Source organism: Crassostrea angulata, unplaced genomic scaffold, assembly GCF_025612915.1.
Source record: "Crassostrea angulata isolate pt1a10 unplaced genomic scaffold, ASM2561291v2 HiC_scaffold_33, whole genome shotgun sequence".
Taxonomy (NCBI): domain Eukaryota; kingdom Metazoa; phylum Mollusca; class Bivalvia; order Ostreida; family Ostreidae; genus Magallana; species Magallana angulata.
This window is the reverse complement of record NW_026441588.1, coordinates 16,644-40,072: the sequence shown is the minus strand read 5'-3', so window position 1 is coordinate 40,072 and position 23,429 is coordinate 16,644. Positions and strand designations below refer to the sequence as shown.

General features: G+C 34.2%; 2 protein-coding genes across 2 annotated transcripts in view; both read left to right on the top strand.

Annotated features, from left to right (window-relative positions):
• LOC128168667 (uncharacterized) overlaps positions 1–7,909 on the top strand; it is a 38,505-nt gene extending 30,596 nt beyond the window's left edge. The window contains exon 3 of the mRNA XM_052834817.1: positions 4,497–7,909. Coding sequence (XP_052690777.1) covers positions 4,497–7,909 — 3,413 coding nt within the window. The remainder of the gene's footprint in view (positions 1–4,496) is intronic.
• A 2,379-nt stretch (positions 7,910–10,288) lies between these two features.
• Positions 10,289–22,049, top strand: LOC128168666 (uncharacterized). Its single transcript, XM_052834816.1, has 2 exons — positions 10,289–10,322; positions 12,920–22,049. The coding sequence occupies exons 1-2, from the start codon at positions 10,289–10,291 to the stop codon at positions 17,683–17,685; spliced, it is 4,800 nt and encodes a 1,599-aa protein (XP_052690776.1). The 3' UTR covers positions 17,686–22,049.
• The last annotated feature ends 1,380 nt before the right edge of the window (positions 22,050–23,429 follow it).

The window sequence follows — 23,429 nt, the reverse complement described above, 5'->3', positions numbered from 1 at the left end:
AGTATACGTGTACATGTTTTTCTTACAGCCTTTTTTTTTGGAGTAACCTCTGTTTAGGTCCTATAGTGGACAACCGTTAAGAAAAACAAAAACGAGAAAATATAAACGTTCTTTTTCTTATCTAGTGAGATACATAAACTAGATTTAAAAAAAAAATAACTTCCATGAAATGGATTTGAGTCATTTTACTGCAAGCATTTCAAATCGACCTAAATTCTTAGTTGTGTGCGTCATTACATAACCCATCTCGCCCGCGGCCGAGAAATTCGATCGCCAAGGTCGCGGCTGGACTACCTAGCGGTCAGCGGTTATCTGATACACAAGAATCGCGTCTGTCATATGTGATTTTACTTAGCAGCAAACACAAGAATCGTACACAATGACATTAAAGCTTACTCTTCTTAATTTGAATTAAACGATAGAATAAGAAATCGTTCTGTTTAATCATAAACTCGAACTGAAGCAGTATCAGACAGATAGATCAACTGTGGGATTAAAGGGAAAAAAAACTTATATTAATTAGAGTTTATTCATCATACTGCAAACATTGTAAATCTTCCTGGGTTCTGAGCTTTTTATGTGTGTTTTAACTTTACGTAAGTTATCCGATCCCTCATCCACGGCCGAGGAAATCGGTCGCGGCTGCACTACCTAGAGGTCAGCGGTTATCTAATAACAAGATATATATACAAGAACTGTTTCAATTTTATGTTCTTTTTGTTCACCTTCAATTTATTGAATGAAACATTAGAATGTGAATTGAGAAGCCCCTCTAAAAATTGATAAAAGCGATATTGTTCCAAATCAGAAACATCATCAGACATAAATCAATAGTGAATTTGTAATTCTAAAATGTTCTAAAAACTATACATGTACTAATAATGTTATAGATAAACAACGAAAAACCACAAAGATTAAACCTTCAAATGAATACCCCTAGAACATAGCCAAGGAGATCCCGCGCGAGTGGACAAGTTATCCGCGGTAGCTCGTGTTCTTCTGCATGTACTTGATCACACGTGCATGTTTATTGATATTTTGTACGATTCCAACTATTTGTTTATTCGAGATTTTGACCGGTACATGTAAGATTGACTTGTGTTTCAATTTAAGATTTTTTTTATTTACCCACGAATATTTCCGCTAGATACTGCTGAGAGGTTTTATAGATATCGTAGAAAGTAGTTGACGTCTTCATAAGGTTGCACATAAAATGAGAGAGAAGGAGAGAGAGAGAGCGCGCGCTCAAAATTGGAAGCATTATTTAGCCGAATTAAGAAAATGAAACAGTCTCCAAGCGTTCAAGGCAGGATAAAAAAAATCAAATATCAAATTAACACATGCGGTAGAGGCAATTGCAACTTCTCTGGCCTTTCTGGCAAGTTTGGAAAAACACCTCGAATGTATTAACATCACCGGATGTTAGAATATTATACAAAATGGAGTCGCTTCCCATTAAAATAAGTATCGGCAAGAAGTTTTGTATGTCGTTTCTGTGTTATATTTTAGTGTATATTGATACCTTTAATGAAATATAGCTCACATCTCAACAGATCATAAAATGTGTTGTAATTATATCAAGTTTTAAAAAAAGGGGGGTCGTCATGGACGCCTAGGTAATACATTCGAAGTGTTTTTCCGAGCTTGCCAGAAAGGCCCGAGAAGTTGCGATTGGCGGTAGAGGCTGACACGATAAAATTGAGGGATTTAGTGATTATTTTTAGAATGTTCACATGAGTTTTTAAACAAGATTTGTTTAGATTTTATCGGTTTCATGATCACAGTGCAAGGGATTTTTTTTTCAAAACGTGGCGAAGACCCATTTTTGGCGACTGCTTAACATGTGTACATTTTTCTCCTTAATGTATGTCACATTCCCACCCGTGTGTTTATTCGGTCAGTCTATGCTAAGTCAAATGAATCCGCTCCACGTGCGACCGAAAATCTCGTGTCGCGTCAGCGCACATAGCCTAGAATATTGCCCCTGGGCTGCAGATCAGCAATTGATAAATAATTGAGTAACATTTGGAAGGATGCTTTCAATGCAGCGGTCAATTGTTAAACAATAAGTGTTTAAATATTCGATGTCAATCAACCTCACATTAAAGGTGCGATATCGTAATCTGAGAATGTGGCTAAAAAATTAACCTGTTGAACACGCTAAACTTCTGTAGTTATGAACAGAATAAAATATATATTATCAGAGACTTAAATAACTTAAAAAGTTATTTATGTCTCTGGTTTTATAAGTTAACAGTTTTAAGTCAAATATTAAATAAAATTTGTTCTCTGGATTAGAAGTAATGATATACGACTACATTAAGCAATAAAGTCGGTCGATCGTCATTAAATCATCAGAGTACTGCAAGTGTCGACAGTTTCTTATTTCTTTGAAATAATTGTAGTAGTTCAATTGACTTGCAGACTATAATATAGCGACTTTTCTGCCTCCCAAAAATGTATGCATTTAATTGCGATAGATATTTGTTCTTGGGGATTTTACTTATTGTTATATGCACATTGATAAAAAAAATCATTGAAGTTGTGTAATATGAGGTTGTAATGCAGATTAAAACTCAGCTGAATATTTTATTTTTAATCTAGCTTGTCAAAATGGGAGATTGTTAACTTGTAGCTTGTTAACTCTGAAAAAGTCTAGAACAGAAGAAATAAAGTCTTTATAGCTTTCGCTACATCTTCTTATTTATGTGTACGCGTACATAAAGCTATTTTAGATTTTTTTTTACTGTATAAAAAAGTGTTGTTTTTCCTAACCTTAAATTTAAATCGATAGAAATTCAATATCTACATGTAACATCTCAATAGCTTTGATAGCTTATTACCGCTTGGAAATCATTTAGTGATGCAAATTGACAAATGCCCATGAAAAGACATTATTGGACCCCAAGGGTTTCTTATCCTTTCCGACGATGATGAGAAGAACTCAAATGTGCATACAAATCATACATTTACATGTATATTTATATGTGATATGATAGAAAATAATTGAAAAATATAGGTCTTTTTTGTGCCGCACAAAACGGGCGAAAAAGATTTTTAAACCCCACGAAAAAAAATTGAGGGGGGGGGGGGGGTTAAATAAAAATCACCTTGTCCGTCCGTACGTCGTGTCCGGTCTATATCTTTCTGATGGAGAAACATTGGAAGTGTTCTTACTTCATACAAATAATACTCGTTAACTGACGAAGCTTCATGACCTAAACCCAAGGTAATTTGGACAAAGTAAAGGTCACTGGCAGGAAAAGTGCAAAATTTGTTTCCGGTCCACTTTGGAATTTCTTACTTCACACAAAGATTGCTTATGACCTGAGGGTGTGTAATGATTTGTTCCTAAGTCATTTAAGGAGAAACATTGGGAGTTTCTATTTCATGTAAAGATTCCTGATGACCGATGATGTGTCATGAACTTGACCCAGGGTCAGTTGCGCAAGTTCAAAGTTATATTAAACATGTGTCATATCTTGTATTAATGGAAATGAGTAAAAGCTAGAGTTTGTCATAAAGATTACTTGTGACCTGTAAATATACCCTGCCTTGTCTGACTCACTTATTAAAGAAAACGAACCATCCATTATTCTCTAATAGAGAAATACGTGAGTAATGACTTCTTTCTTAGCGGGGATATCATTTGTGAGCTTGCTAACAGTACCTTTTAGATGGTCCAGTGGGAGCAATGCCCCCTTTCTCTCAACCAAAATTTCCCTTAAGTTAACGCTTAGAAAATTGATTTTTGGGTCATTTCCCCCACCGCCACATCCACACTTTTATTATAATTAAATTAATTATTTACATGTACATAAATGATGTACTTTTTAAAGTTATCCTAAACTTGAAGTAAGTTAAACGAAGAACTTGCCTGGTATGAAAATAATACTTTGAAATTGAGTCTCGTTTTCGATTTCTTGAACTTACTATTATCATATTGATAATCCAGTATAATTAAAAACCATTTCCCTTCTCCTTACACTCGCCAGGTTCTGATAGACCTGTATCAATAACAGACTATACCCACTTGACCTCCACATTTGCATACAAATTAAATAAACACCTACTTAGCAAAGATATGCCTTTATCTGTTTAATGAGTAGTGCAATACGCAATCTAGAGGTTACATAGAAAACAGGTATGAATTAATTTTTTTTGTCTCCATTTGAAGAGTTCCAATCAATTTTCTAAAGCTCTTATTCGTAAGAAGAAATTGTCATGTAAAGATGACCTTTTATCAATACAGGGTCTGTCAGGCTCTGACAAGTGTCAGGAGAAGGAGGTATTTTAATGAGACTGATGGACAATCCTTTCGCGACACGAAGTTGCGACGGAAGACCTACTCGTTGCTTTGCAACGAGCTCGGCTCTAGTTTTTGCTCAAATTATGCTTTGTCCTCCGTCAATGCTTTTCGATAGGATTTTATAATGCTGTTCAAAGTAACCTTTTTAACATTTTTAATTCTGCTATTAATTATTATATATTTACAGAAGATCCCGCCAAAGAAAATGAAGAATTGTTGGCTATGGTGAAAGCAATATTTTCGCAACACAAAGCCAAAACAACTTCAATGGATATTCGAGAGTTTGACGATAATTTTAAAAAAAAATATAAAAAAGATTTCAAAACAATGTCAAAATTAAAAATATCTGACTTTGTTGAAAAAAACAAGCGCATCCTTGAAATATCGACTGACAAACATCAAAGAAAGAAGATTAAACTAAGGTTTAAAAAGATGTCAATGAAGGGCAAACGGAAAACAAACACAGTAAGTCTTTTAGATCAAACCAATAAAGCAGACGATTCAGAGGATTCTGACTGTATAACTACAGAATCAGCTTGTCAAATAACTGAAAACGATGGTGAAGCTTTACAAGATAAATTGTTAGAGAATGCCTATTTAGAATCCAATAAAGGGAAACACAATCTAAAAGTAAGTGAGAATTTGTTTGACAGTGATGACGACGAAACACCAGAGTCAAAATGGACGGAAGTACGAAGGCACAAAAATCGATCGCCGGCTTCTGATAACACGACCAAAGTTCAACCTCAAGTTCCTAAACAAGAGCAACAGGATATTAATGAAATACCTCAACAATCAAATTCCGAAGACAAACATTATTGCTTACTTGAAACACTGTTAAAAAGAAGTGATTCTCATGATTTTATCTTCAAACAATCAGAGAAAGATTATACGAATCACAAGTACAAGTTGGCTATTGATCTTGTCAGCATGTGGAACAGAACAGGACGAACAATTTCATATATTGTTGTACGCCTTGATCAAAGTCGGAATTTGTCTTCGTTAAGTGAATATTTATCTTTAGACAATTTTACAGCATTGCCTTACTTTCAATATTTTGAAGTTGGCCACACAGATGCGTTTTATGGAATATTTGAACTTCCGTCCAGTCATGGATCTGGTCAACCAGCTATTACAAAATCAAGATTGATATGTCCCAAAACTGCTGCTGTTGTCTGGGAGAGCAATCAGCTTTGGTTTAGAGAAAATGACTATCCAATTCCTCTATCACTATCTGACCCATTGCTTACAGTTATATATAAATGGTTTGCTGGGGACGATAGTTCATCAAATTCAAAACCAGATACAAGAACCGGATATTGTCAAGAACTTAATGATGAAGGCAAAATGCTTTTGGGGTTGACCATGGATGTGCCAAAAAGTCCTTTAGAGATATTTAGAAGCACTATCAGAAACTTTCGAAAAGGAAAATATGTTCTTTTGGCAGGAAATTTGCCTACATGGGTCAACAATTTAGAAGCAATTTCTACAGTGCCTTGGATGTATGTATTCGACTTTGACCAGTCCAGTAGAGAATCCGGACTTTTGTGCGTAAATGAAAATTTTATCCGAAAACGAAGATCACTGCATCTCACAAACTGGCAACAACCACCAGCTGGGATTACTGAAAATGGGACAAATTGGACTTTTTTGTGTGGCAGACGAGATAATCCAGAAAGTATTCTACAAAATTGCAATAATTTAAGAAGCTGGATTCAGAAGGTAAGAGGAAATATAGATCTACACATTGAACAAATTCAAAAATATATCGAGGAATACACAGTGCTTACAGTGCTAATGATTTGGCCTCAAGATGAGCAATTAGCACAACATATGCACAAGTTTTTAACCCTGCTGGATGATGGTTTGGATCCAAAACCAAACATAGTGTTATGCATTTCCGGTCAACCATCAACAGGAATCGGAAACTCGATTTTTATGGTACTAAAAAACGAGTTCGAGGAAAACTTGACAATAATTGATTGTGAAGTGGAGCGCCTATGTAGTTGTATTTGTGATATTACTAAAAATCAACAAAATGTGTCAACAATTAAATATTCTCTGCCGACTGCGGATGAAGGAGGAGATCCATCAATCGAAGACAGTAACGCAGCATGGTTAAGAGAAGAGCTTGAAATTTTATACTTATCAAATCCATACACCAAATGTCAACAAGATGTCAATTCTCTCGAAGAAGAAGGAGATGCATTTTTCCGTGGAGGGTCATTGCGTTGGTTTGCATGGTATGAACTTGGTGGTGGCCATTTCGACGCTGAACGTGATCTTATGTCATCCATAACAAAGGAAATCAAAGCAATCATAAATGAGAACAGGTCGGCAGTTGTAACACTGCATCATGCTCCAGGATCAGGGGGGACGACTTTGGCTCAGAGAATTTTATGGGATTTTCATAAGGATATTCCTTGTGCCCATGCTAAGTTACGATCAGCTTTACCTATAACTTCTTTCATTGAACGTATTGAAGCAGTGTATGCGAAAACACACAAACCTGTCCTTTTATTGATTGATGGAGATGAAGAAGCAAAGGTCAATGAACTGAAAAGAATACTAATACTCAATTCTCGCTGTTACATCATTATTCTCTTTGTCAAACGGTGTCCATATTTTGCAAAAGGGAAAAAATTTGTTTTAAAAGGTACAGTGTCCATTCAAGAAGCTAAACGGTTAGCTATCAAATTTAGGAATCAATGTAAAGAAGATGAAAAAAAGCAGATGCAGTTAAAAAAATTATGCGAAGACGTCCAAAGAGGACAAGAGCATCAGGTGTACGAATTTGGACTTGCAACATATCTCGATGAATACAAAGGAATCGAAAAATATGTTAACGGCTATTTGAGGCCATCTGCGGAAAAAACTGATTGTTCAATTGGTAGGAATATTCTTTGTTTCCTCTCCCTAGCATATTATTATGGACAAATTTCTTTGCCATTGCAATTTTTCTGTGGTTTGATTCATAAACCAAATAGGTATGTTGTCAAAATAAAAGACTTGCCAGAGCCCGTCCCTCAGTTTGTAGTGTTTGATGAGAACGAAAGCCAGACATCTTACATTCGTGTTTGTCATTATCTAGTTGCTAAGGAAATACTAGAACAGGTTTTAGGTGATGGGTCAAAGCAGAGATTTACAACCCTAAGTTTATCTGCTAAGCGTAAACTTGGTGAAAAATGTGAACAATTTATCGAATATGCGAGCAGAAGAAAAAAAAAATCAGGAAACATTGTTTATATTTTGACAAGAATTTTTATTTTTCGTGATAAAAATAGGGATATAGTTCATTCAAGACTCATTTCTGATATAGATTCAAAGCCTCCATTGCATACGGAACGTTTGCAGGTTCTCAAGAAATTAACAGAAGCTTTTCCGAATGACCAGAACTTTCACGCTCATCTCGGTCGTTTTTATGCATACTCGAGACCAAATGAAGATGACGAAGCTGAAAAATGCCTACAGAAAGCTACAGCAATATGTGAAAAATTGATTGGAAACAAGCCTAAAGAAGAGTTGGAATACAAGCTGTGTATTTTTTTAATGCACGTGTATCACATTTATGGCACGATTTTGCAAAAATCTTCAAAATAGAGAGTTTGAACGTTGTCCTCCGAGTTTTGTTTTTACAATTTTCCTCCTTTAAAGATTCAAAAAATTGATTTGAATTTGTGTTTCAAAAAATGCTGATTTTTTGTTGTGTTTTTGTTATGTAGCTCTTTAGTTTAAAATTTTCTCTAAACACATATAGAACAAAATATGTGCAAAATGTCAAGGGCTTTTACTTGACACCATTGAAAAAGGGCTGGCCCCTTAAATAAGGGGTCTAGAGCACTTAAAAGTCTTCGCTTTATAACTCAAAAATGGTTAATATTTCGCTATAGCTGTCGATAGAAAAGTTGTTCATTATTGTGTTATCAATGTCGTTACAAAACTATTTTGTACCGGTAATGCGTATTATGAGTGTAAAAAGCTTGTCTTGTTAACATATACCTGTATTCATTTGGCAAGTAAGCGAATCGTCTTCGTGCGAATAACGTACATATATTAACAGCTGAAAGTGTTCCAGCATATACGGGATGCTTTGATTCATTTGAAAAAGTGTCTAAAAAGTATACGTGTACATGTTTTTCTTACAGCCTTTTTTTTTGGAGTAACCTCTGTTTAGGTCCTATAGTGGACAACCGTTAAGAAAAACAAAAACGAGAAAATATAAACGTTCTTTTTCTTATCTAGTGAGATACATAAACTAGATTTAAAAAAAAAATAACTTCCATGAAATGGATTTGAGTCATTTTACTGCAAGCATTTCAAATCGACCTAAATTCTTAGTTGTGTGCGTCATTACATAACCCATCTCGCCCGCGGCCGAGAAATTCGATCGCCAAGGTCGCGGCTGGACTACCTAGCGGTCAGCGGTTATCTGATACACAAGAATCGCGTCTGTCATATGTGATTTTACTTAGCAGCAAACACAAGAATCGTACACAATGACATTAAAGCTTACTCTTCTTAATTTGAATTAAACGATAGAATAAGAAATCGTTCTGTTTAATCATAAACTCGAACTGAAGCAGTATCAGACAGATAGATCAACTGTGGGATTAAAGGGAAAAAAAACTTATATTAATTAGAGTTTATTCATCATACTGCAAACATTGTAAATCTTCCTGGGTTCTGAGCTTTTTATGTGTGTTTTAACTTTACGTAAGTTATCCGATCCCTCATCCACGGCCGAGGAAATCGGTCGCGGCTGCACTACCTAGAGGTCAGCGGTTATCTAATAACAAGATATATATACAAGAACTGTTTCAATTTTATGTTCTTTTTGTTCACCTTCAATTTATTGAATGAAACATTAGAATGTGAATTGAGAAGCCCCTCTAAAAATTGATAAAAGCGATATTGTTCCAAATCAGAAACATCATCAGACATAAATCAATAGTGAATTTGTAATTCTAAAATGTTCTAAAAACTATACATGTACTAATAATGTTATAGATAAACAACGAAAAACCACAAAGATTAAACCTTCAAATGAATACCCCTAGAACATAGCCAAGGAGATCCCGCGCGAGTGGACAAGTTATCCGCGGTAGCTCGTGTTCTTCTGCATGTACTTGATCACACGTGCATGTTTATTGATATTTTGTACGATTCCAACTATTTGTTTATTCGAGATTTTGACCGGTACATGTAAGATTGACTTGTGTTTCAATTTAAGATTTTTTTTATTTACCCACGAATATTTCCGCTAGATACTGCTGAGAGGTTTTATAGATATCGTAGAAAGTAGTTGACGTCTTCATAAGGTTGCACATAAAATGAGAGAGAAGGAGAGAGAGAGAGCGCGCGCTCAAAATTGGAAGCATTATTTAGCCGAATTAAGAAAATGAAACAGTCTCCAAGCGTTCAAGGCAGGATAAAAAAAATCAAATATCAAATTAACACATGCGGTAGAGGCAATTGCAACTTCTCTGGCCTTTCTGGCAAGTTTGGAAAAACACCTCGAATGTATTAACATCACCGGATGTTAGAATATTATACAAAATGGAGTCGCTTCCCATTAAAATAAGTATCGGCAAGAAGTTTTGTATGTCGTTTCTGTGTTATATTTTAGTGTATATTGATACCTTTAATGAAATATAGCTCACATCTCAACAGATCATAAAATGTGTTGTAATTATATCAAGTTTTAAAAAAAGGGGGGTCGTCATGGACGCCTAGGTAATACATTCGAAGTGTTTTTCCGAGCTTGCCAGAAAGGCCCGAGAAGTTGCGATTGGCGGTAGAGGCTGACACGATAAAATTGAGGGATTTAGTGATTATTTTTAGAATGTTCACATGAGTTTTTAAACAAGATTTGTTTAGATTTTATCGGTTTCATGATCACAGTGCAAGGGATTTTTTTTTCAAAACGTGGCGAAGACCCATTTTTGGCGACTGCTTAACATGTGTACATTTTTCTCCTTAATGTATGTCACATTCCCACCCGTGTGTTTATTCGGTCAGTCTATGCTAAGTCAAATGAATCCGCTCCACGTGCGACCGAAAATCTCGTGTCGCGTCAGCGCACATAGCCTAGAATATTGCCCCTGGGCTGCAGATCAGCAATTGATAAATAATTGAGTAACATTTGGAAGGATGCTTTCAATGCAGCGGTCAATTGTTAAACAATAAGTGTTTAAATATTCGATGTCAATCAACCTCACATTAAAGGTGCGATATCGTAATCTGAGAATGTGGCTAAAAAATTAACCTGTTGAACACGCTAAACTTCTGTAGTTATGAACAGAATAAAATATATATTATCAGAGACTTAAATAACTTAAAAAGTTATTTATGTCTCTGGTTTTATAAGTTAACAGTTTTAAGTCAAATATTAAATAAAATTTGTTCTCTGGATTAGAAGTAATGATATACGACTACATTAAGCAATAAAGTCGGTCGATCGTCATTAAATCATCAGAGTACTGCAAGTGTCGACAGTTTCTTATTTCTTTGAAATAATTGTAGTAGTTCAATTGACTTGCAGACTATAATATAGCGACTTTTCTGCCTCCCAAAAATGTATGCATTTAATTGCGATAGATATTTGTTCTTGGGGATTTTACTTATTGTTATATGCACATTGATAAAAAAAATCATTGAAGTTGTGTAATATGAGGTTGTAATGCAGATTAAAACTCAGCTGAATATTTTATTTTTAATCTAGCTTGTCAAAATGGGAGATTGTTAACTTGTAGCTTGTTAACTCTGAAAAAGTCTAGAACAGAAGAAATAAAGTCTTTATAGCTTTCGCTACATCTTCTTATTTATGTGTACGCGTACATAAAGCTATTTTAGATTTTTTTTTACTGTATAAAAAAGTGTTGTTTTTCCTAACCTTAAATTTAAATCGATAGAAATTCAATATCTACATGTAACATCTCAATAGCTTTGATAGCTTATTACCGCTTGGAAATCATTTAGTGATGCAAATTGACAAATGCCCATGAAAAGACATTATTGGACCCCAAGGGTTTCTTATCCTTTCCGACGATGATGAGAAGAACTCAAATGTGCATACAAATCATACATTTACATGTATATTTATATGTGATATGATAGAAAATAATTGAAAAATATAGGTCTTTTTTGTGCCGCACAAAACGGGCGAAAAAGATTTTTAAACCCCACGAAAAAAAATTGAGGGGGGGGGGGTTAAATAAAAATCACCTTGTCCGTCCGTACGTCGTGTCCGGTCTATATCTTTCTGATGGAGAAACATTGGAAGTGTTCTTACTTCATACAAATAATACTCGTTAACTGACGAAGCTTCATGACCTAAACCCAAGGTAATTTGGACAAAGTAAAGGTCACTGGCAGGAAAAGTGCAAAATTTGTTTCCGGTCCACTTTGGAATTTCTTACTTCACACAAAGATTGCTTATGACCTGAGGGTGTGTAATGATTTGTTCCTAAGTCATTTAAGGAGAAACATTGGGAGTTTCTATTTCATGTAAAGATTCCTGATGACCGATGATGTGTCATGAACTTGACCCAGGGTCAGTTGCGCAAGTTCAAAGTTATATTAAACATGTGTCATATCTTGTATTAATGGAAATGAGTAAAAGCTAGAGTTTGTCATAAAGATTACTTGTGACCTGTAAATATACCCTGCCTTGTCTGACTCACTTATTAAAGAAAACGAACCATCCATTATTCTCTAATAGAGAAATACGTGAGTAATGACTTCTTTCTTAGCGGGGATATCATTTGTGAGCTTGCTAACAGTACCTTTTAGATGGTCCAGTGGGAGCAATGCCCCCTTTCTCTCAACCAAAATTTCCCTTAAGTTAACGCTTAGAAAATTGATTTTTGGGTCATTTCCCCCACCGCCACATCCACACTTTTATTATAATTAAATTAATTATTTACATGTACATAAATGATGTACTTTTTAAAGTTATCCTAAACTTGAAGTAAGTTAAACGAAGAACTTGCCTGGTATGAAAATAATACTTTGAAATTGAGTCTCGTTTTCGATTTCTTGAACTTACTATTATCATATTGATAATCCAGTATAATTAAAAACCATTTCCCTTCTCCTTACACTCGCCAGGTTCTGATAGACCTGTATCAATAACAGACTATACCCACTTGACCTCCACATTTGCATACAAATTAAATAAACACCTACTTAGCAAAGATATGCCTTTATCTGTTTAATGAGTAGTGCAATACGCAATCTAGAGGTTACATAGAAAACAGGTATGAATTAATTTTTTTTGTCTCCATTTGAAGAGTTCCAATCAATTTTCTAAAGCTCTTATTCGTAAGAAGAAATTGTCATGTAAAGATGACCTTTTATCAATACAGGGTCTGTCAGGCTCTGACAAGTGTCAGGAGAAGGAGGTATTTTAATGAGACTGATGGACAATCCTTTCGCGACACGAAGTTGCGACGGAAGACCTACTCGTTGCTTTGCAACGAGCTCGGCTCTAGTTTTTGCTCAAATTATGCTTTGTCCTCCGTCAATGCTTTTCGATAGGATTTTATAATGCTGTTCAAAGTAACCTTTTTAACATTTTTAATTCTGCTATTAATTATTATATATTTACAGAAGATCCCGCCAAAGAAAATGAAGAATTGTTGGCTATGGTGAAAGCAATATTTTCGCAACACAAAGCCAAAACAACTTCAATGGATATTCGAGAGTTTGACGATAATTTTAAAAAAAAATATAAAAAAGATTTCAAAACAATGTCAAAATTAAAAATATCTGACTTTGTTGAAAAAAACAACCGCATCCTTGAAATATCGACTGACAAACATCAAAGAAAGAAGATTAAACTAAGGTTTAAAAAGATGTCAATGAAGGGCAAACGGAAAACAAACACAGTAAGTCTTTTAGATCAAACCAATAAAGCAGACGATTCAGAGGATTCTGACTGTATAACTACAGAATCAGCTTGTCAAATAACTGAAAACGATGGTGAAGCTTTACAAGATAAATTGTTAGAGAATGCCTATTTAGAATCCAATAAAGGGAAACACAATCTAAAAGTAAGTGAGAATTTGTTTGACAGTGATGACGACGAAACACCAGAGTCAAAATGGACGGAAGTACGAAGGCACAAAAATCGATCGCCGGCTTCTGATAACACGACCAAAGTTCAACCTCAAGTTCCTAAACAAGAGCAACAGGATATTAATGAAATACCTCAACAATCAAATTCCGAAGACAAACATTATTGCTTACTTGAAACACTGTTAAAAAGAAGTGATTCTCATGATTTTATCTTCAAACAATCAGAGAAAGATTATACGAATCACAAGTACAAGTTGGCTATTGATCTTGTCAGCATGTGGAACAGAACAGGACGAACAATTTCATATATTGTTGTACGCCTTGATCAAAGTCGGAATTTGTCTTCGTTAAGTGAATATTTATCTTTAGACAATTTTACAGCATTGCCTTACTTTCAATATTTTGAAGTTGGCCACACAGATGCGTTTTATGGAATATTTGAACTTCCGTCCAGTCATGGATCTGGTCAACCAGCTATTACAAAATCAAGATTGATATGTCCCAAAACTGCTGCTGTTGTCTGGGAGAGCAATCAGCTTTGGTTTAGAGAAAATGACTATCCAATTCCTCTATCACTATCTGACCCATTGCTTACAGTTATATATAAATGGTTTGCTGGGGACGATAGTTCATCAAATTCAAAACCAGATACAAGAACCGGATATTGTCAAGAACTTAATGATGAAGGCAAAATGCTTTTGGGGTTGACCATGGATGTGCCAAAAAGTCCTTTAGAGATATTTAGAAGCACTATCAGAAACTTTCGAAAAGGAAAATATGTTCTTTTGGCAGGAAATTTGCCTACATGGGTCAACAATTTAGAAGCAATTTCTACAGTGCCTTGGATGTATGTATTCGACTTTGACCAGTCCAGTAGAGAATCCGGACTTTTGTGCGTAAATGAAAATTTTATCCGAAAACGAAGATCACTGCATCTCACAAACTGGCAACAACCACCAGCTGGGATTACTGAAAATGGGACAAATTGGACTTTTTTGTGTGGCAGACGAGATAATCCAGAAAGTATTCTACAAAATTGCAATAATTTAAGAAGCTGGATTCAGAAGGTAAGAGGAAATATAGATCTACACATTGAACAAATTCAAAAATATATCGAGGAATACACAGTGCTTACAGTGCTAATGATTTGGCCTCAAGATGAGCAATTAGCACAACATATGCACAAGTTTTTAACCCTGCTGGATGATGGTTTGGATCCAAAACCAAACATAGTGTTATGCATTTCCGGTCAACCATCAACAGGAATCGGAAACTCGATTTTTATGGTACTAAAAAACGAGTTCGAGGAAAACTTGACAATAATTGATTGTGAAGTGGAGCGCCTATGTAGTTGTATTTGTGATATTACTAAAAATCAACAAAATGTGTCAACAATTAAATATTCTCTGCCGACTGCGGATGAAGGAGGAGATCCATCAATCGAAGACAGTAACGCAGCATGGTTAAGAGAAGAGCTTGAAATTTTATACTTATCAAATCCATACACCAAATGTCAACAAGATGTCAATTCTCTCGAAGAAGAAGGAGATGCATTTTTCCGTGGAGGGTCATTGCGTTGGTTTGCATGGTATGAACTTGGTGGTGGCCATTTCGACGCTGAACGTGATCTTATGTCATCCATAACAAAGGAAATCAAAGCAATCATAAATGAGAACAGGTCGGCAGTTGTAACACTGCATCATGCTCCAGGATCAGGGGGGACGACTTTGGCTCAGAGAATTTTATGGGATTTTCATAAGGATATTCCTTGTGCCCATGCTAAGTTACGATCAGCTTTACCTATAACTTCTTTCATTGAACGTATTGAAGCAGTGTATGCGAAAACACACAAACCTGTCCTTTTATTGATTGATGGAGATGAAGAAGCAAAGGTCAATGAACTGAAAAGAATACTAATACTCAATTCTCGCTGTTACATCATTATTCTCTTTGTCAAACGGTGTCCATATTTTGCAAAAGGGAAAAAATTTGTTTTAAAAGGTACAGTGTCCATTCAAGAAGCTAAACGGTTAGCTATCAAATTTAGGAATCAATGTAAAGAAGATGAAAAAAAGCAGATGCAGTTAAAAAAATTATGCGAAGACGTCCAAAGAGGACAAGAGCATCAGGTGTACGAATTTGGACTTGCAACATATCTCGATGAATACAAAGGAATCGAAAAATATGTTAACGGCTATTTGAGGCCATCTGCGGAAAAAACTGATTGTTCAATTGGTAGGAATATTCTTTGTTTCCTCTCCCTAGCATATTATTATGGACAAATTTCTTTGCCATTGCAATTTTTCTGTGGTTTGATTCATAAACCAAATAGGTATGTTGTCAAAATAAAAGACTTGCCAGAGCCCGTCCCTCAGTTTGTAGTGTTTGATGAGAACGAAAGCCAGACATCTTACATTCGTGTTTGTCATTATCTAGTTGCTAAGGAAATACTAGAACAGGTTTTAGGTGATGGGTCAAAGCAGAGATTTACAACCCTAAGTTTATCTGCTAAGCGTAAACTTGGTGAAAAATGTGAACAATTTATCGAATATGCGAGCAGAAGAAAAAAAAAATCAGGAAACATTGTTTATATTTTGACAAGAATTTTTATTTTTCGTGATAAAAATAGGGATATAGTTCATTCAAGACTCATTTCTGATATAGATTCAAAGCCTCCATTGCATACGGAACGTTTGCAGGTTCTCAAGAAATTAACAGAAGCTTTTCCGAATGACCAGAACTTTCACGCTCATCTCGGTCGTTTTTATGCATACTCGAGACCAAATGAAGATGACGAAGCTGAAAAATGCCTACAGAAAGCTACAGCAATATGTGAAAAATTGATTGGAAACAAGCCTAAAGAAGAGTTGGAATACAAGCTGTGTATTTTTTTAATGCACGTGTATCACATTTATGGCACGATTTTGCAAAGAAGAATCACTAGATACACTGGGCAATCGGCGACGGCCGGTGAACCTGAGATTAAAACAAATGTCGAAGATTTTGACAAAAGGTTAGGTGATCTAATTTCCACAGCAGAAATTTCCATAGGGTATTTCCAAAAATGTAGATTTTACACACCAGACGGTCATCACTCAATCTATGGTTTCGACGGTGAAATAAGTGTGCGCCTTCAGATATGCGATTTTATTGAAAGACGACTTAAGAAAACAAGACAATCGTCAGGAATAAGAGATTATTTGTCTTCTAGGGATGAACAGTATTCTGTGGAAAAAAACTTCGTAGAAACCAGCGTGTTTTGCATAGACAATTTGCTTATGGATTGTTTAAATTCTCTAGAAGATGAAAATACTACTCAATCCATGGCAAAATTGATTTTGTGGTATAACCTTCTCTTTGGCAAACATGCTACGACTTTAGAAATGCTTCCAAAGGGGGATGATATCCAAGCATATAGGCTCCAAATTGCAGCAAAAAAATTGAAATACAGTCATGGAGAAAGCAATTTGATAATGCTTGAAAAAATTGACAAAAAAGAGGACATATTTTCAATCGTTATATTATATGAGAACATTTTCAGAGAAAACGTGCCAGACAGTAAAAGAGCTTTGGATAGGGATTATAATGAGTGGATATTTGCCATCAGACATCGGCTTTTTGATACCGTATATTCAATTGAGAAGGTTCTTCTTCAAGTGCGGAAATGGCATGAGCTTCTTCACTCTCCAATGTCTAAATTTTATTTGTTTATTGTCACAAGTCTCCTTGGGTTTGGAAAAAGAAACATCGATGGTAGCAGTGAGTTTTTATCTGAAGCTCTACAACTGAAAAAAGACATGGAAAGGGTGAGCAGATGTGTTATAAAACCCAAATACCCAAGGGAATGGCTTCGGAAGAAAGGTGAGGGAATAAAAGTTTTGGAACCTGGAACACGATTTGTTGGATACAATTTTGTTGACGATAGAAATTTAAAAGAAGACATAGACCAAACCCTCAAGATCTGCAAAGGCACCATTTGCGCCCCTAACGACAGGAAATTGTCTGGATACATATCCCTTGATCTTGGTAATAATGTGGTGCCGGTGAAAGTTTTTTATATACCAAATAAGGCGAACCTAGAAGGCACTGCTTACGCTGAGAGACGTGTTGAATTTATTCTTGGCTTCAGTCTACATCATGGGTGGGATGCATTTAACGTTCGACTTCTTGAAAAATACCCATGCCCGGAACGGGGGTGTAACGCTCATGTCGAAGTTGGAAGCACGGACGAAAAGGTAAAATGTCCAGGATGCCAAAAAATCATTTTCAGACATCATTTTGATCTGAAACGAAAATAAAAACAAAAATGAAGTGAGTTGAAAATGTGTATAATTAACAAACGTTTCATGTTTTGTAGTGTATATAATGAGATTAAGTTTGAATCACAAAATTGCATTATACGAGAGTTGTCCCAAAATAGCGTAGACAGAACACATAACTTAAAATCTGTTCACTGCAATTTCATTAGACTTCTATGCTTTCTTAAATGACTCTTTGACAAACAATACTGAAGATTTCAAATCTGTACTTCATTCATTTATTGAGAAAATGAATGACTAGTGACGACAATTTTTTCCAAGGTCTTTATAAATTTTATCAGTTACCGCTGCGCCGCCTAAAACGCTGATATCGTCATTTTATTATGAATTAGGACTTCAGCTAGTCACAAAACGCGCTATAAAATCTTTAAACATTTGCCATGGTATAAACACTTTCTGGATAAATAGTGAAAATATTAACAAATCTTAATGTATTTTTAATTGAATTTTATCGTTCGAAAAGTACTTTTTCTCGCAAATTTTATTTCATTATGTTGATTTTGACTTTCCGTTTTTGACATTGGGCCACATGCCGAATTTATAATATAGCATGCTTTAATTTCACTAATTTTTTCTCAAACAATTTTTGATTTCAAACATACCTTGAATGCAAATTACTTGAACCTTTCGTGGGACAAGTGTCATCTTCCCGTCTTTTCGATTAACTGAACAACGCCACTTGTCTACGGTATTTTGGGACGATCCTAAAAATATTCAGTTTTTATGATACAGTTTAATGATTTTAGTCAGTTTTTTCTCTTTGCATATATTTATCTATTAAAATGTAAACATTTTTTTTTTTATTAACAGTTAAATTTTTTTAAGCATGTTACTTACTAGACATTGAGAGGTGTTATTCCTCATTAACGACTTATCATGGTATATTTTTGTTCGGTAATTAAAAAAAATACTATAGGTTGGATTTTAATTGAGGAGGACGGGTGGTTAACAAATTACCAATCAGATTTAACAAAACGTTTTCAAAAAGTGTTCTATGTTTAATCCATACATCAAACATTTCCACGACACACCAATCGATTATTTGCTTGCAATTTTAGGGTATCTTTTTAAAAACTTGATTTCATAAATGTAATATTGTTACAAATCTGAGGTTTTTTTTTAAATTATTTTATCAAAACGATTGCAAAATATGTTATGGCTTGTGTTGCGAGCCACTTTTATTTATTAGAATTTCACTGAAATGCTAGTGCGTGCTAAAGAAAAGGTATTTGAAGCGGCCTTAAAATTTTAAAACCCAAAAGTTATGCGTATGATATAACTACCATGTACTTATTACATGCCCAATTTTTTTTTTCTTTAATGATACATGCGTGTGAAGACCTGAATAGTTCGGTTAGGAATTTGCATTGATTTATGCTTAGACTAAAGGAAAAATCAGAGATTTGCAGGGGTTGTATGGGAGCATTTGACATCTTAATTTACATGTGATTCCGAAAAAAAATAATAATGGCATACATGTTAAGTTTACCAATAAAGGTGTGGAAATATTATTTATTGATGTTAAATTGAAAAGTGCTGCTATAAGCTTGTGTTTTGAACGGAATGAGACTTGGAAAGGTGTTTTGGTTTGTTTATTTGTTTTTTGTTTTGTTTTCTTTCTTTTCTTTGAAATGAACTGGAATAATTTATTTATTTTACGGAAATTTAATATTCTTGCAGTAGTTTTTTAAATATTAATCTAAGATGTTTTATTTTACCCGATATGTTTGTTGTTCATTCTATATTAAGGGATATACGTATGGTATGGATAGTTATATTTATTACCTAATCAAAGGGATTTTGTTGTTTTATTACAAATTAAATATTTGCGTCTATTTTGAACTGCCGGTCAATAGACTGCAATCTATTATGCCGCCGGTCAATAGACTGCGATCATGCAACCTTATTCTTGCATGAGTCACAGAAAATATTATTGTTGTCATGATATTTTCACATGGATTTATAATTCTTCTCGCACTACAATAGAAAATATATAATAAAAATATCTTTAAATCCAGACTATCCAGTAGACGTTCTAAAATACTAATCCTTATTTCATTACTAACATATTCAGCTTCATAGTTAATTTTGCACATGATTATTGATTAAGTTTACCTTAACTGAAAGCTCAAGTGAGCTATTCTGATCTGTTTTTGTCCGGCGTCCGTTTGTCTATTGACGTTTTAAATATTCGACTTCTCCAAAATCACTAGACCAATATTAACTAAACAAAGTGAAAGAAGTTTATGTCTTTTTCAATGAAGGCCTTACGTTTTTTAAAAGGAGATAATCTATAATAGTGATTAGTGATCATTTTACTTAAAAAAATAAAAACCTAGGATTCTGGAATTATTAAACTTGTGTGTAAGCACCCTCACCTTCCAAGGTAGTGTTAATAGTGCGGATTTAAGTGTGTTAAAATCATGATTTTAAGGGTCAAAAGAGGGAGTTATATTTTTGAAGGAATGAATAGAGGACAATCTTTAAAAATCATATTTTCACAAACCAGAAAAGACTGGACTTTATTTGGGTTTATTATAAGGAGTGCAGATTCTAATTTATCTAAATAAAGATCCCTGAGTTTTGGGCGACAATGATCATGATTTTAGGGGGGGGGGGGGAAATCGTTTAAAAATCTTCTTCTAAAAATCAAATATCCAAAACAACAGAATATTCCACACATAATGAATTTAACCTTGTTGGGATCATAATTCCAGCCGGTGTTAGGGTGGGGCTACACTAAAAGATATGAATTTTCACAAAAAAAGAAAAGAAAAGAAAATGTTTCAAAAAATCTTATTAAAGTAGTCCGAGTATCGCACTACGTCATAATACGGATTTTACAATATTGGTTCGACTTTTACAAAGCGTTTTTGATACCCAGTATTGATTTTGCTCTACATCGCTGTTGTAAACAATGGCAATAATACACAATTAAAACGGTGTTATATGTATTCTATGAGAGATGGAAATGATTAATGTTGAGAAACTTGATTCTGTTAAAGTAAAATGAAAAACGAAGTTTCTGAATAACCAGGATCTCAGGTATGCTTATACCTTCTTTGTTTTGACCCCCCCCCCCCCCCGATATGTTGTTTTTCTTTTACTAAAACCGGTTTAAATTTAAAGACAGAAGCTATTTCGAATTTAATAAATCGTCAATTAATTATTGTGTAAATGATATCTAACATTGTTGACAGATGTAGGCAGAAAACTGTAGCAAAATGTGATTTTTACGGATTTTTTCGTCAGGGTCTACTTGGTTTAGAGCTTATAGCGTGAAAAGTAATCCGTCAACATATAATTTATTTTACCAAATCTTTTTTCTCAGATGTCAATCTATAGAATAAACACCATGAATATAAGTTTGAGTCCATAAAATAGTTAAAATATTACCAAACGCGATACTAGCATTGTATTTTTTGTATTCTATTTTGATACATCAGGTCCATAAAGCGTACTTACTTACACAAATTTGGGCAAAATTATTGATGAGATATGGCTGAAAAAAATATTTATACTCTATTTTGTATGTTCAGTTCTAATTTTCCCAAAATTGGTAATTATTTTTAGGAAAAACGGACGTCTGGCAAATTTCATAATTGCCAATAATTTTCGCTAGGGGGTACACCCGTCTGAGAGGTGATAACAAACAAACTAGCATGTAAACATACATATTTTCTTTTGTATATGTATTGCTAGAATGTATATTTATCATCTAAAGCTAAGCTTTTAATGATTGAGCCCATTTAGAGCCGAGTATAGGACTACCTTAAAATCTTATTTGTGTGGAAACATCAATATGTTATCTTTCTTTATTCAAGTTTGTGCAAAGCAAGATCCCCTGTGGAAATTTACATTTACAAAGAAATATATAGTGGAAAATCTTAAATATCCTATTATAAAATTACATTTGATATGAAAAAATGAGTCTTGTATGTATGAATCCCAAGGTATTGTAGAATCAAGTTTGATCATATCATTAAGGTAGATTAGGTTGGATTTTGACATAGGGATAGATGATGAAAAAGAAGCTAGATATATTCACTGAATGTTCATGATGTTTTTGTAATTGATAACTTAAAGTTTATTTTATGAGTTTTGGCTATTGTTGTTCAGGTGAGCAAATCTGCCCTAGGCCAAAAGCTCCTTGTTTTAAATTCCCATGATTTCATACACTGATATTTTGATCAGTTTTAATATGTTCTAATCGTTGCACGTTTCGATGTATTTTTTCTACGTTTGACATAGTTTTATAATTTGCTTTAAAATAAAATATGTAGTATATTAATGTTGTTATTTTAATTGTTTTTAGTGCAACAAAGCTTAGAAAATCCAGTTGATTACTTTTTTCCGCCGTCTGTAAACTTTTCTATTTTTAAACTGATTGTCTAAAACCAAACTTGGCACAACCAACATTTTTAAGTAAACGAAATTCAGGTTTGTGAAAATAAAAAACCATGTCTATCCTTCAAGGAAAATGATTATGAATTATTGAAAATTTGTTTGTGTGTGTATGTGTATATATATATATATATATATATATATATATATATATATATATATATATATATATATATATATATATATATATATATATATATATATATATATCTGCCCATTCACCTTTAAAAGCTATCGGCTAATTGTATGTCCGATGTTTTCAAAGCAAACATAAGGGGAAAAATACACTGAATGGAAATATTATTATGCATATTTATTGTACCATAACTCTGGAATCTGTGTTTTTATATAATGGAACCAAGCAATTTAGCTCTGTTTATTGAAAACTTCCTTTATTATGTCTGCTTTGAATTGTTAAAACTTAAATAAGATTAATCTTACTTGGGTTTGAACCCAAACATTCAAATATATACTTTGACAATGTCTATAAAAGAAACTATATGAAATCACTGCTGCAATTGATTTTTACGGACTCAACTAGCCAAGCTTCAAGCATGCGTCTCATTCCCACTGCTAACATACGAGGGGCGTTCAATAGATAATGTCACTAATCACATTCCCTAGAGGGTTCAATTGACCATTCAGTTTCTTTTCACGCATGCTTCGGTTCATATTCTATTCATTGTCGTTTATCTCAACACGTTTCATCATCGAAATCTCCTTTTGAAACCTGATAAATACACATAACCCCTACTCGAGACATTGTATGGAAATATGACTGATGATCCAATAAGAATGAAATTAGAGGCTAGATAACAGCATGTGTCAGACTGGGCATAGACTCGAACGAAATTTTCAAAGAACTGTGTAATGTTTATGGAAACAAGTCTATGTCGTTGATACAGGTTTACAGGTTGGTCAGCAAGTTAAAACGTCCTGGAGCACCTCACATTGCTTCAATGGATACAATACTTGCCAAATAAAATGATATCATTTCAAATGATGTTCTATTAATCATTAATTGTAGGAATAGGAAATTAAGTAGGTATTTCCTCGGGAACAGTATTTATCATTTAAGAACTGCTTCGGCATCCACAGTGATAGTGCAAAATCTTAAAATCTCCAAAAATTGCAATGAACAACCTTTATCAGAAATAGTAACAAGTGATGAAACATTGATATATTTATTTGAACCAGAGCTACGTACCCCGATACCAAGACAGCTCGAACCGGTCTATTGTTCCAGCCAAACATAACCACATAAAGCGTGAACGCATGATATCCTACAAATTTGGAAATTCAAATTTTGTAACCGTATT

Excerpts from the sequence above, each read along its gene's own strand:
- LOC128168666 (XM_052834816.1), top strand. The coding sequence starts at position 10,289 with ATGTATGTCACATTCCCACCCGTGTGTTTATTCG. Across the intron at positions 10,323-12,919 it reads CCCACCCGTGTGTTTATTCG|AAGATCCCGCCAAAGAAAAT; the intron begins GTCAGTCTATGC and ends ATATATTTACAG.